The 19,609-nt window shown below is 43.0% G+C and overlaps 1 protein-coding gene across 5 annotated transcripts in view; it reads right to left on the reverse strand.

The window, feature by feature from the left end:
* Window positions 1-19,609, reverse strand: part of AOAH (acyloxyacyl hydrolase) — a 65,300-nt gene that overhangs the window by 11,810 nt on the left and 33,881 nt on the right. For all 5 annotated transcript variants that reach the window (XM_042888578.1, XM_042888579.1, XM_042888576.1 and 2 more), the window contains 5 exons: window positions 17,563-17,654; window positions 15,103-15,185; window positions 8,722-8,758; window positions 7,571-7,645; window positions 2,152-2,324 (listed from right to left, as the gene is read on the reverse strand). In XM_042888578.1, coding sequence (XP_042744512.1) covers window positions 2,152-2,324; window positions 7,571-7,645; window positions 8,722-8,758; window positions 15,103-15,185; window positions 17,563-17,654 — 460 coding nt within the window. The remainder of the gene's footprint in view (window positions 1-2,151; window positions 2,325-7,570; window positions 7,646-8,721; window positions 8,759-15,102; window positions 15,186-17,562; window positions 17,655-19,609) is intronic.

The following is a 19,609-nucleotide window of genomic DNA, read 5'->3' on the forward strand; positions in this document are numbered from 1 at the left end:
CGCATCCCCAGATTTTTCATTGCTGTTCTAGGAACTACAGAGCATGACAGCACTCAAATGGAATGGGCTCCTCGGGCTGCTTTGTAGGAGCAACATGGCACAGGTGTGGCTCCTTCTCTCATCCTACAGTCAGGGAACAACAGCAGGAGAGCTCAAACATCAAGGGCAGGTGGGAATGTCCCGGACCCACACAGTCCCAAATGCCAGGTCCTGACAAGGGCTTTTGTGGGGCCTGGGGTGCAAATGGCTACCGCAGCCGATGGGTTTGGTCTACATGAGACCAGGTGGGTATTTTGTCAGAAAGCCAGGATGACTGCTGGCGGAGCCTGATGGGCTGCCAAGCAGGGAAACCTCCTCACAACCTGTTGGAAGATCTGCCAGAAGTGATGTCTTGCTGCAAAACATGTTGCTGAGGATTAATTGGTTCCCTCTGAGGTGATTGAAGCCCTCTGAAAAATTGCCAACTGGCCCTATAGCTAATCGCTCCTGGTTTGCCTTGTGCCAACAATGCTACGTGTTATCTTTGATAATTAGACACCCAGTAGAGGAGCCGCCCCTGTGATAAACATGCACTCAAGCACAGAAGTGCATTTGTGTGACTGAAGAGTTATTATCTCCCCCTGAGCTAGAAGGAACGGGGGTTTCCTTTTTTTTTCGTTATGTTTTCACTTGATAGTAGTACAGTGCTAATTTGGGAAAAGGTGATGATCACAGAATCACAGGGGTTGGAAGGGGCTTCCAGAGATCACCAAGTCCAACCCCCTGCTAAAGCAGGTTCCCTATAATAGGTTGTATAGGCATAGGTATGGAACTTCCTATGTTCAAGTTTATAACTCCTTGTCCTGTCACTACACACCATCAAGAAGAGCCTGGCTTCATCCATTTGCCTCCCACCTCCATTTAGATGTTTCTAAACATTAATCAGATTCCCCTCTCAGTCTTCTTTTCCCCAGGCTGAACAGATCCAGGTTACTCAGTCGTTCCTCACAGGGGAGATGCTCCAGGCACTTTATCATCTTTGTGGCCCTTCGCTGGACTCCTTCTAGGAGATTCCTGTCTTTTCTGAACTGGGAAGCCCAGAACTGGACACAATAGTCTGAATGTGGCCTCACATGGGCAGAGTAGAAGGGGAGGATTATAGAAGAACAGTAGAAATGGAGACTTCAGACTTCCCGAGAAAAGGAATGTACTTTTGAGGGGCAAAATGACCAGGCAGTATATCAAGCAGAAACTATGGGGCCTATGGGTAATGACGGAACTTGGGGAAATCAAAGCCACGTGAAAGCTCAAATAGCAAAAATCATTTGAAGATATAATCTACCAGCTCACTGAAGTGATTTACCTTCTCTTCTCTCCCTTTACTGATGAAGACTGATATGGCAACAACTTCTTACTTATTCAGATGCAGGAAAGATTTCTTTACCCAAAGATCAGAAGGAACATACTTTTGGCCTGGTTCCTCTACAGTTCCTCATACCTACACTTGAATGGAGAACACCAAACATACTTTTGCTACGTGTAAAAATGTCATGGTTTTATGATTTTTGTTAATGGTATTTCGATAAAAACTTGCTTTGCTACCTGGATGAAATATTTTGTGGTTTTTCTTTATTGACAGTGGGATAATAAGAACAAACATTATCTCAAGGCACCTAAGGGCAACTTTGCTTGAGAGAAAGCCTCAGAACATGCCTATGTGGTGTGAAGCTTCAGTGGTCACACCTATGTGCAGAATAGGAGGTGGCAGTCACCCGAGTGCTTGTGGAAAATTTATTTCTCTAGTATCTACTCAGTCTTTTGCAACTCCTTGGCTTAATCCTGCCCTGGTCCACACCTAGTTTTACCAAGACATCCATCAATCAGAGACTGGAGTTGTTCACCAAGTGCCCAGCTTGTTTCCACCTCCACATTTTGTGTTGAGCATGGTTTGGGGCTGAATGGGTTTGGGGATCATATGTTTAGGGATCTGCCCTCTAGATGCTCTATTCCATGCTGGGGGTGACTATCCAACTGCACAGGCAAGTTCATACTTTCCAGATCTCCACTACTTAGGCTTACTTGAAATATGCCGATATTTCACAAATTACTCAGGGAGAGAAGGAAACATGAGTGAATGATAACCAAGAGGACCCCACAGCATCTCATATTTACCCAGAGGATGATATCTGTTGTGTAGATTATCCCAGAGAAAGCGGCCATCCACCAAGCCTGTCAGAATCACGTGGCTGCCGTTTGGAAGCCGGGAGTCCAGGTATCGCAGAGCTTGCATGACGTTGGAGAACATTTCTTTGGGGGTGGTCATGTGAGCCAGCGTGTCCTGGTTCCTGTAGAAGAGGGTGCAAACAGGGCATCGTGTCAGGCACTGCTGGGCCTACAAACAGGCACATGCAATAGCAGTGCTTTCTTGTTTTCTGTTCTTCCATATTAGGTTAGCTGAACAAAACCTTATAGAAGTGACGTGATGCTCTTTAGACTCTTGTTGCTATTGCCGTAATAATGAGCAATGCAGAAATTAACAAACAAAAGGCGGGTGCGCAGTCTTGTTTTGTGGAGTGACCTCTGAAGTTGAAATAAATTCCAACTTACACAAGAAAAACAAACAAGCCAAACTCCCCCAGGCTTCCTAGAGAAAACTGCTCTTGTTGTATTAATAAAACAACCACTGCATTATATAAAGAATGATCGCCTGATCTCTCCTGAGTGCTACTGCCTCATATCAACAGGTGGATGGAGGTGTCTCCAGGCAGGTAATCTCCCAAGGGCTGGGGAGATGACGCTGGTCTGTTGTGAAAATGCAGCTCAGCTTGACCAAAGCTTTCAGAAAGAAAGGCCTTTTCCTGGAATCCTTTATCTGAAGAGCACCCCTAAGCCTTCCACGTGGTACAGGGGCTTGGAGACCTTCCCTGTCAAAGTCCATGAGCCACATATAGCCAATACGGCTTCCCAATGAGTAAGAGCAGGGCAAGCTCAAGATGGGGATGACTAAACCGTTGGGAGATCAGGCAGGATTGCTTTGCTGGTGAGTGCCCTGCAAAAGCAGAAGCCTCCACAACCTCTGGTGTTTTGCTTTGAGGCACTGGAAACGGCTGCACTGTGGGGAGGACTGAGTCCTATGTGGCAGTGCCATGCTCTTCCGTTAAGGATCTGGGATTCCTTGCTAAGCTACATTTTGCCTGCAAGATAATAATTAGACAAGTTTCCTGGGCCTAGATGTTGATCTTAGTGCAGTATGTGCTTCTGCAGTTTCTGAGAATTTCTGGTTAGAGAGAAGTGAAAAACAGCATTAAGATTTAGGTTCACGTTTGTGACAGCCACCCAAACCAAGTACTTTTGAGATAAGGCTGTAGTTTTGCCCTTAAATTATTTCATTTTCACCTGCAAGTGTTGCAGAACTTGATTTCAAAATACTGAGCTGATGTAGGGTCACTATGGTAAGCAAATACAGCAGAGGGAGATAAAATTGATAAGACATTCATAGCTCCATGTTCTCTTGTCATTCCCCACTGAAGCCACGCAGGTGTTTCCATGCATTTCTTTACATTTCTTCTCTGTGCCAGGCTTTGAAATTAAAACCTCTGGAACCTCTGCTTGGCTGCTTGCATTGGATCAGGCTATTTTAGGGAAAGCTCCCTGCTTCCATACAGTACACAAATGCACAATGAATGGACACATGCAGCTCGTGGATGTCTCAACACCACAGGTTCCACATAGAGAAAGCCTCATGCAATCTGGACAATGCTTTTCCAGCTCTCCTCAAAACATGTTTGGCCACTGTCACCCTTGTGTTTGCTGCAGAAGTTGTAATTTCAAAGCTGGGAAAGAGAGGCTGGAGAAGGTTGCCATGCCCCAAGTGCAATCAAAAGGTGCAGAGACAGCGTGGTGTCTGCAATTGGTGGTGCTCATTATTTTCAGATTGTGGACATTACTGGGAGCATACACCACACACTCAGTTTCATTACCTTCCTCCTTTACAAGAATCCAAGTAACTCGTTGCCCTGCCCTTCACACGAAAGTGGGCATTTTAACCACACCTTGGCCAAGAATTGTGTCTCCAGTGTGCTCAGCACGACTCTCTCGTCTGAAGCTCAAACACTTCCAGATGGCCAGAAAGACAAAAATTACTGCTCTTCAAAGATGTCCTGAACAGGTTTTCATTTGTCTAGTTTGTGGCTTATAGCCAGGCATTCTGGATGCTGCACATTCTGGATGCTTTGGGCATTATCAGACCATAGAGTGACCAGATGACAAAAAAATCCTGCTGTGCTCCCCATCCCATCCAGTGGAAGCTTGATGTTTCCATATCAGCTGCAGTATTTCCTTTACTGGAGTCACAGGGATCAACACAGCCAGCATCTCTTTTGATGCTTGAATGTTGTGGAGGAAAACAGACAGCAAAGAAAATCAGAGCAGACAAAAGTGTCTCTGGCAGGTAATGGGCACCACGACAAAGCAGTAACAAATGCAGTTTTGTAACATACAAATGGATGACATAAAGTTGAAATCAATTAAACTTGTGGAGAGCTTCTTTTTTTCCTTCAGGCAAGAATAGAAAGCTGTGCTAGGGGCAGGGGAAGTGAGAGGATTAACCTGCAGAATGAGGACTAAATCACAGGGAAAAGCAGTGACTTTAGCAGAGCTGGAATACATGCTCAGCAGAGCCTGGGCCAAGCCTGGGAGAAGACATATCAAGATGGCTCCTGGGCACTGTAAGGACAGAGAGAGCCCTGCCTGGTTCTTGTCCATCCCTGTCTGGAGCACAGCACCCAACATGCCAAGTTCTAACCCAAGCACATGCTGTTAAGCAAAGCTTGAGACCACTGAAATGGGGATGTGTTAATGACAGCCTTCATAATAGTGCCAGCTTTATTATATAGCCTGCAGATGAGCCCTCAAAAGCGTTGGAAGGTCTTCCATGTGTGTGCATCATAGAATCATAGAATCACAGAATGGCCTGGATTGAAAAGGAGCACAATGCTCATCCAGTTCCAACCCCCTGCTATGTGCAGGTCGCCAACCAGCAGCCCAGGCTGCCCAGAGCCACATCCAGCCTGGCCTTGAATGCCTGCAGGGATGGGGCATCCACAGCCTCCTTGGGCAACCTGTTCCAGTGCCTCCCCACCCTCTGGGTGAAAAACTTCCTCTTAATATCCAACCTAAACCTCCCCTGTCTCAGTTAAAACCGTTCCCCTTGTCCTATCACTCTCCATCTTGTAAACAGCCGTTCCCCCTCCTGTTTATATGCTCCCTTCAAGTACTGGAAGGCCACCATGAGGTCTCCCGAGAGCCTTCTCCAAGCTGAACAAGCCCAGTTCCCTCAACCTTTCCTCACAGCAGAGCTGCTCCAGCCCTCTGCTCATCTCAGTGCCTCCTCTGGCCCCGCTCCCAGAGCTCCACATCCTTCCTGTGCTGGGGGCCCCAGGCCTGGACGCAGCGCTGCAGATGGGGCCTCACAAGAGCCGAGCAGAGGGGGACGATCACCTCCCTTTCCTGCTGGCCGCCCCTTTTTCATGCAGCCCAGAACACAGCTGGCCTTCCGGGCTGCAGGCGCACACTGCTGCCTCATGGCCTGATTCTCTCCCACCAGGACCCCAAGTCTTCCTTTGCTGGGCTGCTCTCGAGGAGTTCTTCTTCCAGTTTGTTTTGGAGTAGCACTCTGCCATCACTACAGGAAAGGCAAGGGAGAGATGCTCTTCAAGCAAACTTTCAAGGGATCATCTACCCTCTGCCAGTCAGATGGGAGGGGGTGACCTCAGAGACAGTGAGGGATGGAAAGAAGTCCCTGTTCAAGGCAACAAGCAGACTGCCTCTCAGCCTGTCCACCTTCCCAGGTGCCCTTACATAGCAGGTATGAGGCTCTGGAGCTGGAGGGACAGGGGGATGTGGATGTGGGTGAAGGTCCACCCACACAGGAGAGATTGCCCGGGGCTAATCAGACTGCTCCCTGTATTGCTGCAGTGTCAATCAGGAAGGGCTGTCATCATATCCTTTCATAGGGGAACCAAGGATCCGTCCCACAGGGAGATGTGTTGCCTGCAGGTTAGCAAGGCTTTAAACTAGATATGTTGGGAGAAGGGGATTACTGGGTGACAGAGAAGAGCATGGGAACGCCGTCAGCTTGGGAGGTGGAAGGGGAAAACCCCAACTTGTTCTAGAGGTATTAGGGAGGGCTCCTCTGGGAAGGCAACGATCACATATTAAAACATGTGTTTGAAAGTATCAGCCTAAATCAGATTCACATCTTTGGCTGTTGTGGTTTCAGCTGAGATAATTTTCAGTGCTGTGTTTTGGACTTAAATGAGAATTATGTTGATAACACAGCAATGTTTCAGTTGTTGCTGAGCAGTGCTGCACAGGGCCAAGGACGTTTCAGCTTTTCATGCTGGGGGGAACAAGGAGCTGGGAGGGGACAGTTTAGAGCAGCTGACCTAAACCAGCCAAAAGGCTGACCAATACTACATGAGTTCATGATCAGCAATAAAAGTAGGGTTTGGGGAGCAGCTGCTGCTTGGAGAGATTGGCTGGGCATTAGCAGGTGGTGAGCAATTGTTTCGGGCATCACCTGTGTTGCGCATTCTTTTTGTTGTTACTGGAGATTTTTGTTAGCTCTCCTTCCCTTCCCTTCCTTTCGCTTCCAACTCTTGCTTATTAAACTGTCCTGCCCCAACCCAGTGAATTCTTGCACTTCCCAGTTCTCTCCAGCATACCACAGCAAGTGAACAGCTGTGTGGTGCTTAGCTGCCTGCCAGGTCAAACTGTGAGACTGGCTTAAAAGGAAATCTGAAGATCCATCATGGTGAAGATGATGTTAGATAGACAGAGTGCCCTTTTAGACCACTTGCAAAAACAAAGCTGGTGTTTGGGTGTGCTGCGCACTGGCCTGCTTGCAAGTGTGAACTTTCTGGGCTGTAGTTTTGTCACTAAGGGAGGAAGAGAAGTATTAAAACAATGACCTCTGGGCAACCCTGTGAGCGTTCATAATGGGTAGTGCCAGAATCATTAGTTTGGAAAGCTTCAGTTCATTCTCCTGCTGAGCTTGTGATGTGAGCAAAGCCAGAAAGAAAAAAAAAAAAGCCATCAGGAGAGCACAACAAAGCCTGCAGGCAGTGTGCAGCATAGGCAGCATGGAAATCGACCTTGACAGGAGACCATATTGTGGCTCTTCACAAAAGGTAGGCATGGCTCACTACCCCATCTGGTGGGAGATGGCACACTGGGCAAAATGGGTACACATGCTCATAAATGCTATTCTTTTTCCTCCTGTTGGAATCCTTCATTTGCTATATAAGAAATAGTCAACTTCAAGCATTGCCTTTGGTCATTTTATCAGTAAAAAAAAGACAGAAGAGCTCTAAGTAAGGGCTGGTAGGCAGCAACGATAGATGCAGATAAGGTGATAACCAGTATTTTCAGCAGAAAAATGAGAGTGAAGCAAAGACCAAGCAACAACAGCAAAGCAGAACATCACTGAGGGGAAGCCTAAAGCAAAGAGAATAAAATGTCAAAGCAGCAAGGAATAGTCTAAAGAACCAAATTTATGGCCATATAAAAACTAGCTTGATTTCCACCTTACCCATTGCAGACGTCATTCCCAATTGTAGCATAGATAACTATGGCTGGATTGTCCAACAGTTGGTTTCTGGCCAAGCTGAAAGGTAAATCAGCAGCATATTAGTGGGCAATACATCCTCAGAGCCTGAATCACATGCTGCATGAGTTCATGTTTGGAAGTAGTTTGTTCAGATTTTGCCAATGCTCAGATGGCTATCATTCTAGGTTTTGTTTTGTTTTGTTTTGTTTTTTCTTTTCTGTAATTTTATATTTTAATCAAGGTTCTCACATTAATTTTTTCCTCATTTCACCCCTTATGGATTTTTCTCTTTCACTGCCCCTCTTGCTGGCTTTGTATCTCTGTACTATTCAGAAGCCAAATCAAGCAGTTTCATTTCAGGGCAAAGACATAAATCAAGCTGTGAAGTTTTTAATTAGAGATGGGACAAAACTGTATGTGTGGCTGACAACTGCATTTATGGATGGGATTGAGCACAATATCAAATTAGGATGTGGCTTGAAATTCAGCAAGACAGAGGAATGATTCATTAATGTTTGCTTTTTTTTTTTTTTTTTTTTTTTTTTTCTGCAGGGGAGAACTGTAAATCTTTCAGGAGTGAAGTGCATCAGTGTAGAGAAGGCTAACCCTAAGCCTGACCCTAACCCTAAACCAAACCCAACCATTCCATAGCCATCAAATTCATCTGAAAAGGAATGATTCTTCCTCTCCATGTCCGGTAGCTACTCAATTCTATCCATACAGGGATAATACTCCAGGCATGCCCACGTCCATCACATTGCTACTAATTGCTACTAATTCTAATTCATTGCTACTAATCAGGAGCAATGTGGTCAGTGAGATCCATAGGATAGATACAAGGCAAAGCTCAACCTTTTCCTGAAATCCATGGAAATGCCCCACTGGCTTAAGATTAAGGCCTTGGAGTTGGTGACATCCACATTTTAAGAGTTTTTCCTCTCTTAATGAATGCTGGTACTGTAGAGGAAACAGACAGCACTTCGGAGCACAGTGGCCTGGTGAAGTTGTGCTTCTCGAGGCACTTGTGGATAATGCATTCGCTGAAGGGCCCTACTGCTTCCATTTGAGGGTGTAGGATCCCACACACACTTCTGTACCTGCAGTCAGCATTCAGAATCCCATCAAACACTCACCTTTTTATTAAACCGAGGAGATTTCGTGAAGAACCACCTGATCACATGCAGCGGGAATAAGAGGAACAGTAAAAAAAAATCATTACAGGGACAAATAAAGGGAAAAGCAAAACCCAATTCACTGCACATTTCTAAGAATGTAGAAGTGTTAAAAATAAAATGGCAGCAGCAAGTGCCTCTGCAACCTTCTTGTGCGCCAGCATTAGGAAGTAAAGCTGCATCCAGTACCTGCTGACTCTCACCTGAGTTCACACATCAGACCGTAGAAAGTCAGACACTTACAAGTGTTGGGTTGTTTGGATCTGGCTTTTAATCTAGATCTGGCAGCTTCTTCCCATCTGTTGAACATAGTAGTCTCTTGTAAACCAGCCAACCTGACTTGTCAACAGTTGATCTACTTTTAACTTTTCCTATAAACTGCAAGAGGAACTGTTCTCACTCTCCTAAGTGTCTCACAGCTATGTCACATTGGGAGTGATTCAGGTCCTAAACATAGGCACCAAGAGCCATTTTTGACATCCCAGGGTACCCAGGACGCCTGCAGCAGGATTGGCAGATACAACACAGGATGCCTGTGAGATTGTGCACTTCTGGAGGGGCAGCTGGCAGTGGGAAATATTCTGCAAAGACTCTCTGCTTTGCTACAGCACTAGGCACCAATGTTGGGGTGTTTGCATCGCTGCTGCCACCAGTGGCAGACTTATGAAAAATAGTATTAGGCCAGCTGCAATGCTCCATAAAAGCTCTGCATTTCATTAGCAATTCACCCAAATGGTTGGGTGCAACGTTTTCCTCCTCTAGGAAAAGAACTAGCTAAACCTAAGCATCTGTAAAGGTATACTGCATTTCATTAATGCCTTGAATAAGAAAAGCATTTCCCAATCAAGAGAGCTTTTATGCATAAAACTTTCAACCAGGCCTTGCTAGAAAGTGTATGCATCCCAGCTGTCTGCAGCACACAAGTCAAACTCTGTCACCTGCACAACAAGAGTGGCAGCAAAAAAGCAGCCAGGAGAAGCATGGTGCTTTGTTCAGGATTGGACCGGGACTGTGACAGCAAGCAGCTCACCCACAGCATGATTCAGGAACATGAACTTCAGAAGAGAAGGCCCTGTGCATTGTACTGGCCTTTATTTTGTCGCATTTTCACTTTCTCTCCTCTTTTCTCCCTCTTCTTGTATCACACTCCGCTCAGCTCCTCCCTGCTCTCTCCTTTTTTCTGCATACTGCCTTGAAGCTTGCTTTGAGGAGCAAATCCGGTCCTCCCGTGGTTTGCGGGGGGAAAGTTGTGGGCAGAACATCATTAAATCTCCGCTGGACTGGTGTTGTGAAAAGATCTAAGAGATAAACCCCTAAGGTAGCAATAATACACTTTGCATTTGAATAGAAGTGTCTTTGTTACTATCGCCAACTGCATATATCACAAAATCCTTTATGTTTTAAATAATCCAGTTCTTCCAGGCTAAAAATGAATGTCTCTCTCTGCTCTCTCTCTCTCGAGGGTTGCTAGTCCAAGCAAAATCCACTTCTCCTGTTGAGAAGCCCTTTTCAGCAGAATAAGAGCTCCACACAATCCTTACAAAACACGGCTTGGAACAGAAAAACCACTAGCTGTCTGGTTTTTTTCTGCTTAATATCCTTTCAGCAAGAATTCAGCATCTCTCTGTTAAGCCGCTCTGCCGCATGACTCCCTGAACTGAGTGCTAGTGCAAATAAATTAATTGGGATCTCTGGAAATTAAAGATGTATTTGCAAAAGCTAAGAGGCTCTTCTTGGGTAGGTGCTACCTCCATGAGTGTAAATAGTGAAAAGCAGCTCAGCACGCTTATAGACCGAGTCAAAAGACTGAGAAAATGAAGGGCTTTCATAGAGAGCATTTTCTTATGAGAAAACTGAGTTATTAAGGAAGTTTTTATAATCTAGGTTGCAATTTCTGAAGAAAACATTCAAGAGAGAAGAAAGAAATCAGGCAGAATGAGTGTTTGAACTTCTGTTACCCCTGCATTGCAGAATGCCTGCCGTCTCCTCCTGGACCTCTCCTCACCTCCCCTTAGTTGCTTTCCAAACATTTTCAGACTGGTGGCACTTTTGGTGAGGAGTCAGGGTTGGTTTTACTTCCACAACCCCAAGTTTCACAAGCCTTGAAATTCTTCTAAGGTGTGCTTTGCTTGGTTTGCTTGCTCAAGCCCTTGTATGGCTGACAATGTGCAGTGTGGACCTGCACAGATAGAGTCTGGGTCCAGATAGCACTGAAAGTGCTGCATGGCTAAGAAAGGCTTCTGCTTTCTCATCTTTTGCTCCCTTATGCTGTGAAAGCAATTAGAAATGCAGTCGTGTAAAAGAAAAATAGTTTCTGATTTCCCCCAAGTGAACTGTGAGCACAGTAGAATTTCTAAGACAGCCAAAATCTAAAAACTCCACAAAACCATGATTCTTTCTAAACTGGTTTCAAAGTCACCATGAGGTACATTGATTGCTCAGAGAGCCATGGCATGTGTTAACGTGGCTGATTTTTTCTCATCGAAGGCAAAAATCCCAAAGAGACAGATCAGACTATGAGTAGCAAAGTCATACACAATATAACCACCATCTTTAACAGTGTACAATGTCCAAGTATCTCATGGAAAACACAGATGAGAATCACAGAATTGTTCTGTAATTATTTAGAAATTCTTCAGAAATGAGGGTGTTCACTTTCTCCATATTTACTTAGTGATACTTTGGAATATTTGAGCAAATCATTGTACAGAACAGGATGCTTCTATCAAAGGGGTTTCTACATGTGCTGGGACACATTCGAGCTCCATGTCTGAGCTTCCAGGCCCAATTCTCACATCTTAGGATCAACCTTAGTCAGTCAAAACCCAGCAATAACCTATGGATTTGCAAGCACGTGTGAAGATGCCAGAAGTCGAGACACCAAAATCATACTGGAAAGGATGAATGAAGAAATTAAAATGTTGATGGAGAACATTGATTAGGAGTGAGAGCAGATTGCTGTGCATCCACAGTCGGCCCACACCTCCAGAATTTCTTTCTTTCATTGCATCTCTCTGGGTCAGCACTGGTTATGGAGAAGGATAAGTTCCCCCAGCTGGTGCTCAGTCAAGCTGGTGGTCAGTTTTATCTTCACTGATACCAGCAGTGCCAATTTAAATCCTCACATTCTGTGGAACTATTATGCTGAACAAGGCAAGAAGAGCAAACCTTTTACAATATTGTGTTCACTGTGATGATTAAGAGAAGATACCAAGGGATGATCCCCTGAGATTTTTCTATCGCTTTGGTAATTTTCCTCCTTTTTAAATTCCCTTCTCAATTTTCTTCACATCCTTTTGCCTTGTCACAGGCTCCTCTCCTTTTGTATCATGCAGGAGTCTGCAGTGTAAGTATGAGAGAGAGAAGTATAAAAAGGAATGGTGCATACAATGAGATCTCTCTTTTTTATTTTTTATTTTTATTTTTTAAGTTTGTGAGGTAATTGGGAAGATAGAAAAAAGGAAGGCACATCTATTAACTTAAACAGAGGAAAACAAGGTGATAGGTTATCAGACATTGAGGTTAATTCACTATAAATGAGAATGGTTGGCCTCCTCTAATTTGGCCTTTTTTTATTCCCTCGCCCAAAAAGTTATCTGAGGGACAGTGACCATGAATGCCACCAACTACAAATGCCAGGTGAGTAGGTCAGGAGTACCTGTAGGCAACCATGACACCAAAATCACTGCCAAAAAGACCGAAAGTCTCTGAAACATCCCACAGGCATCAAATGGTAGGAAAGCATACAGAGGCATTGCCAGTGACAAAGGTGATGGCATCCAAGGGGAACTTCTCCAAGGGAAAAGCCCACCTGAATTTTCAAGGGAAGCCTTGTCTCATGCTGCCTGTTGAGGAACTTATTCCACCCAGTGAGACAACTGGCTGTTAGGGCTGGGGGCATTTAGCAAGTTTCTAGGTAGCATTAGGGACAGAGGTGCTCCTCATGTATGGCCATCAGGACTCAGGTCAGTGAGGGGAAATATCCCTTAAACTAAATTATCCACCCAAGGAGAACAATTTTTCCCTCATTTCTGCAGCCAGATTTCTGAAGCATTAAAACTAATTGAACACAATGCAAACAGAATGCGATAATAACAGAATAATCAAGTATCTTTTAAACGTACTGCTGGGAACATCATTTAGCCCAATGCAAAATAGCTAACATAATAAACCTTAATTTCAAAGGCAGATTGCTGTGTCCCTTCAAGAAAGCACAAACATAATTTGATTATAACAGATGTAATCAAACTCCATTTTGAAGCAATTCATAGTTTCCTTTCACCCCCACTGTTCTGTTTTGAGGCCTATTTAAGGTTTTCACTCTTAGGTACTGACCTTTTTTAAAGATCCCACCACAAACAATAGTATAACTAATGAAAAACCTACTTGCACCAGAAGTGTCCTTTAGTTTGAACCATTCTTCCCTCTTTGTGGTGTTCACACCAGAACCGTAATCCCTTTTAATCTCTACTAAGGTGTTTTAACATCAAGCTGTTCCCTTGAAGGAGTCGACAGCTCCTCCCAAATCAGTATCATCTGTAAACTTAAATAACATGCATTCGAGCACTGCGTCCAGATTAAAACACTAAAATGGAGCCCTGGGAAATCTCACTAGAGCCTTGCCACCAGCCTGATGTAACTTCACTATGACCCTTTGAGCCTGATCCGTCAGCCACTTGTTCACCCACTGCATTATGCTTAGCCTACTCTTCGCTGGACATTTTGTCTGGAAAGATATTGTGAGAAGCATTTTCAAAAAGCTTAACTGAAATCCAAAAATATTACATCTACTGGCTTCCCTTGGTCAAATAGATGGGTAACCTTGCCATAAAAGGAGATTCACTTCATTAAACAGGACTTTCCCATCATGAATCCATGTTGGCTGTGACCAACAATGTCAACGAGGTGTTTTTCAGTAACTCTCAGAATAATAATTGCTACAATTCCAGCAGGCACTGAAGTGAAACGGACAGGCCTGTAATTATCAGGACCTCCTTTTCTTGTCCCTTTTGAAAATTGGGATGTTTATCAGCTTCCAGTCAACTGAGACTTTTCCAGGTTCCCAAGACTATTGAAAAATACTTGAGAGAGGTCTCACAGTGACATCAGCCAGCTCTTTGAGCATGCTGAGATGAATCCTATCAGGCCCCATCCAGATGCAGCAGCAAGTCTAACATAATTTCAGGGTTGGCTGCAAGTTTATAGTTACCACAGTCATGATCCCAGATCCCACCATCAGTGTGGAAGATGAAGAATTATACATCTGTGCTTTGCCTGCATCCCTATTTGCGAGGTGACCATCCTCATCAAGTAACACAATAATGTTATCTTTGGTCCTTTTTTCTCTGTTACCATGTTTTAAAAAGTCCTTTTTGTTGTCCCTCACACTACTGGCCAGCCTCAACTCTAATTGAGTTTTGACTGCATTTACCTTCCCCTGCAATAGCAAGCAGCATCTTTGTAGTACTCCCACATTGCCTGACCTTGCTTCCAGTGCCCATACACTTTCTTTCTCTACCTAAGCTGCAGTCAGCACTTCACCCTTGAGACACTGTTTACAAGCAACAAAACTAGGGGGATATTTTGACTCTTTAGGTCCTTAGAAGCAAAATAACAACAAATTTCTCCATGTAACAATGCTTACAGAATAATGATTTACTCAAAACATATTTCCAGCAGGGATATATGAAAAAATCATTGCTGCCTACAGAATTTAACTGCTACATTAGGTAAGAACAGCCTAGGAGCTACAGTACCACGCAGGTGTTGAGGTAGATGAGTTTAATTCCCAGCTCTGCAATAGTCTGAGATGGCTTGTAAATCACTTCATGTCTCTGCACATGAAATAGCATGAACACTCTTCTCATTGTCCTTCACTATTAAAGCATGCAACTTGACCTCAAAGTACTGTTAATAGTATAAAAATGGTCATTTAATACACAGTTAAGTAGGCTTCATTTGCATCCTTAAAGGGTGCTCTGAAACTACACGTTCCTTAAACTTCTAATGGAAATAGACAGCTGGGTAGAAGATACATCTCTAATACTGGAAGCTTTACTAACAGCCCCACAAGTTAAAAAAAAAAAACAACAAAACTGTCAAATGAGTGTAACTCAACTGGACACACAAAGGAAAAATATCAGCAAAGTGTTTCATAAAAGTGCAGATAGAAGTGATCAAGGATAGATGCTGAGTTAAGTAAGTGCTGGTCTCTATTTTTCCACAAGACATGTAGGTGATTAGGAAGGGTTTTCTCTTAGTTTCCAAAAGATGCTTATGAAAGTCACCTCAAGCACCATACTAATAGGATTTCTTTTTAAAGGTTAAAAAATCTTAACGTACCATTCTGGGAAATGTTCTGTAGGTCTCGGTGATTGCAGCGATTTCTCCTGCGTAAACGTAGATACAGAGAGTCTGTCCAGCCTCTGAAACAAATTAAGAATATGTGAGCTGCTAGGCTCGTATGATGTGAATGAAAACATCAAATGCTATAAAAAGAAGTATGTTCTTGACATCAACAACTCTGTTCACCAGCAGAAAATATAAGTCAATTCTACCGTTTCTCTTTTTTGTGGTCATAAAATTATATTATTTTGAAGAACGTGGCCTAAAATGGAAGACTGAATATTCTCTGGGAAGCTATAAATGGATGGTGAGTTTCTTTGGAATGTTCATTTTGGATTCTTTTATCCTGATCTTTCAGACAAGGTCCTTAAGAACCTATTCGTTATATGTTTTTTATCAAAACAATCCTGTTGATTGCTCACTAATTGGCTTTTCAATAGTCAGCTGTGGAACAGTGAAAAAAAAGGAAAAAAAATTGGCAGGGCATTCATTCCCAGAGACATAAATCTTAGGTGGATTGATCTGAAAACCACTTCTGCCTTGATTTTGATCAGTTTTATCCTGCACTGTTGAGAAAAATGAAAATGCAATGAAAAGGATAACAAAGCCAGCAGAAGCTGATGAGAATGTCATGCTCTGAGTCACAGTTACCTAGTCACTGTTACTGGGGATGTTGATCTTGTATTTGAACTTAGATAGTGAAGTTTTCAGGTAATTGCAATATCATGGCTCAAGAACAGTCAATTGAGGTGAATGCAGAAGAACATAAAACAATAGTAAGTGTTGAAATCAGCAATAAAAAGTAACTACCTACATAGACACACTTGATAACACCAACCATTAACCATGCAATTGGCTGCACCAGGAATGCAGGAGATCTCTGCCTTTCAGCATAGCAGTGGGGGGATGAGGGGAAGCAAACAAAACTTCTTGGCTATAGCAGACACTCCTCAGCTCATCAGTGATGTACATCCTCACTGATTGGGGGTAGGAAGGTTGGGCCTAGGCCATATTTGTTTGCGACTCTATTTCTGCAGGCCTGGAGAGAGAATAGAAGCCTTTCTGCAAGCGGTGCTCTCCCAAAGCACATTGCCTGCTGGTCCCTGCAAACTCAGCCATTGCGTTGGGAGATTTTGAGCTGCTTCTCTGAAAACTGCACTGAAATCCTAAGCAGTCCTTTTTTGCTTTCCAGACATGGAAGAGATTTAAAAAACAGACTGAAAACTCAATGCTGATCCAAGGCCTATTGCTGGCACAGGGTCGCTGCTAAGCTCTGGTCTGTTTCTAACTTCAGATCTTTTGCCACCCAGTTAAATGCTGAGTTCTGATTAGCCTGATGTTGTAATCGATTTGTAAAGGCTGGTTTTGCTGGTAGTCATGAAAGAGGAGGCTGCATAGATTTTCTCTGTTAGCTCGTGAAGTGATACAGAACCTTTAAACATGTATCCTGTGCAGGTAGTTGAGGGAGCCCAGTTTGTGCACAGGCAGAAAAAAAGTACAGCTGCATGGCACAACAGATATTTTTCCTGGAAAAGAATATATTGTGTCAATTTATAAGTTCTTTTGGTAGAAGGCTTCTGTTGGTTTGGCCTCTGCTTGGTTTGGCATTTCATTGGATTCACGACCTACCTTTGATATATAAACTAAAAAACATTTGCCTGAACCCAGGCAAAACAAGGCACTGCTGATGAATTATATCCTTCAGCTCTGGCAAGAGACATGAGCCTCTTATGCTGGTCAGAAAGATGATTGAAGAAAATATATCTATTTTTTAAATTTAACAATTCAAAATGCAGACATTCCAAGGAGTTTTTATCATGTTTGCACTTTGCACTTTGTGTTCCTTCCCTTCTGAGACTTAGACTTCTTTCCTCCATCTATCCCAGCAGTCTTCCCCATTCAAAAGAAGAAATTCAACAAAGCAAATGAAGTCATATAATTTTCCAAACTATTCTTTTGCTGCTTTCTACTAGATGGAGGAAAAAAAAAAAAAGCACACGGAAAAAAGACTGCCCCACCTGCAGAAAAAGAAATACCATCAAAATAACCACAGGTTATCACTTATTCTACTGTTTCAAGAACAAAAATAAAACAGGAGAAAAGGGTGCAAAAAGAAAGGAAAACGCTGATCTTTGTTATTCTTATCTATTTTTTTCTTCTCACAGCTTTGGAAGTTTCAAAAAAGCCAGATTTCATTTTTTTAACGTCTTCCTTTTATTATTTTCCTCACAAGCTATAATTTGATCAGCTCTAAAAGCACACAGAATTTCAGGAAGACTGGGCTAGGTGACTGAGAAGTGTACATTTACTTCAGGTTTTTAACACGTTGCCAGATCAGAGGGTGACCTTGATTTTAGAAACCCATCTGTCCAGCATTTTTTGTCTTTTCTTCCAAGCACTGCTTTTTTGTTGCTTTCGAGGCTCACTATGGCTTCTCCTCCCTGTCCATTAGCTTACCCAATGGTGGAGTTTAGGAACCCAGTGATCTCCGAGAACTGGGGCCAGTCAAGCTCATCGGTGAAAGCCATGGGGAGATTAGCAAACGATTTCTGAAAAAGAAATTTTTAAATCAACTTAATTTCACCTTTACAGACAAAAAACACAGCAATTACAATGATGGTTATAGTAGTAATTATTTAAGAAGCTGCCTCTTGCACAATGGACATACCAAGAGGCAGAGAAGGGAGAAGCAGAACCAGGGGCATTCAGAGATGTCTGAGTTGCATCTACCAACTCTTTGATTCTGGAGGATTCCAAAGCTCTTCCTGAGTTGCATCACATGTTGCAGATGGACACAACCAAGATAACAGCTGTTTGCTGCCTTTCCAAAGGTGAGTACACCCGGACAAAGGAAGAGATGGCAGTGCTTTGTCCACAGTCTCTCTGGCAGATGGACGGGAAGGCAAGGATGATGCTGAACTCACTCCAAGCTCCCTTGCAATCTCCAGCAGCACGAGCTGTGAGCATCCAGTCCCTAAAAAACTCTACAATGCAAATGTCTTGTTCTTCTGCTGGTCTTTGTCCTCAGTTTATTTATTTTTAAAATGTCTGCCTCTGTGTGGTCACACACTCAAAATGAAGTACCCTGTTTGTCTACCTTTCGATTTGTGACAGTGCAAAAAGTGATGAAAGAGAAAAATGGCCTCCAGAAACTGTGCTACTGCAGAAGGACGAGAATATGGAGTAAATTTGCAGCTTATCCCAGACTGGGCTGGGCTCACAAAGACAAATGTATAAATTCAACATGCTCAAACTGAAAAAACCGCTGACGAAAATAGCAATAACCAAAGAAGGTCAAAACATAAAATAAGAGAACTTACAGGCTGGTTTAATCTATGTAATTTATTAGCTTCATTTTCTTTTAAATCAGTTGTAGGGGTTTCCTTAAACCATCACAGCTATCAACTGCAAGCAGGCAGAAATTCGTTCTCCAACAGGGTCAGAGTTAACTGAAAGCTATTCTCAGTGTCTCAAAAAGTCTTTATTCCCACAAAATTATCATTTAAGTGAATAGGAGCTTTACTTGAGTATACGATTATGGGCTTTATATGTAAGAGGCTGGGAGGAAAAGAGGAGGAGAGGCAAGAAAGGGGGGGCAAGAGGGAATGAAATCCTGAAGCTGAGCTCAATGCAGCCTAATGCATGGCAGATGCCAGCATAAAGCATGTAACAGCCTATCTGACCTACTTATGGAGGCTCTGCATTAGTTACCAAGGTGAAAATGGGTCTGGCTTAACAGCTTTCAGTGGCTTTTCTCTCATATATATATATATATATATAAATATATTTATATATATAATCTCTCATATAATCTCTCATATAATATATATATAAATATATATATATATTTGTGTGTGTGTGCTCTTGCCTGTAGCTGCATATATGCACATGTGTATATTTTAAAGATGGGAAGGAACTTCTGAACCGCTCACCCTAAAAAGCAATAGCTTTATTTGCAAGCAGACACTTGATCAAGGGGCTAAGCTCAACTTGGTCATTTGCTGCACTTATCTCCCTTAGATTGGCTGTGAAGACAACAGAAATATTGAAAGAAGTAACAATATAGGACAAGCTATAGATATGATTTTTTATCAAACACATCATACACCGTATAGAGTCCAAATGTATTTTTCTATAACCAAGACATTTTTCTGTATTTTTCTGTCTACCATTTTTTCATACTATCACTCCAGAATAATGTTTTCATTGGACAAAGCCCTTAATAATTTTTAACTGTTTTTCCCCTGCAATCTTAGCTTAAATATGAATTAGCCAGAATCTAATTAAGTTGCAAATTGCTCTGGAAAGGAACATTTGAGCCCAGAATTATAGCTGCATTTGAAAACTGTAGATAGGTTTGGCATTGACATCGCTCCAGCAAAGTATTTAAGTCAGACTTTTGAAGATGTTTCAGGACTGAAAGGTGGAGATGAGCAGTTAATTTCAGATGAATGCTAGACCTTGAACTTGCAGAGCTGCAATTTGGAAAGCACAGCCTAACAGA

The sequence above is a fragment of the Lagopus leucura genome, unplaced genomic scaffold, assembly GCF_019238085.1.
Source record: "Lagopus leucura isolate 7727_CA_CO unplaced genomic scaffold, USGS_WTPT01 Super-Scaffold_100157, whole genome shotgun sequence".
In the NCBI taxonomy this organism is placed as follows: Eukaryota; Metazoa; Chordata; class Aves; order Galliformes; family Phasianidae; genus Lagopus; species Lagopus leucura.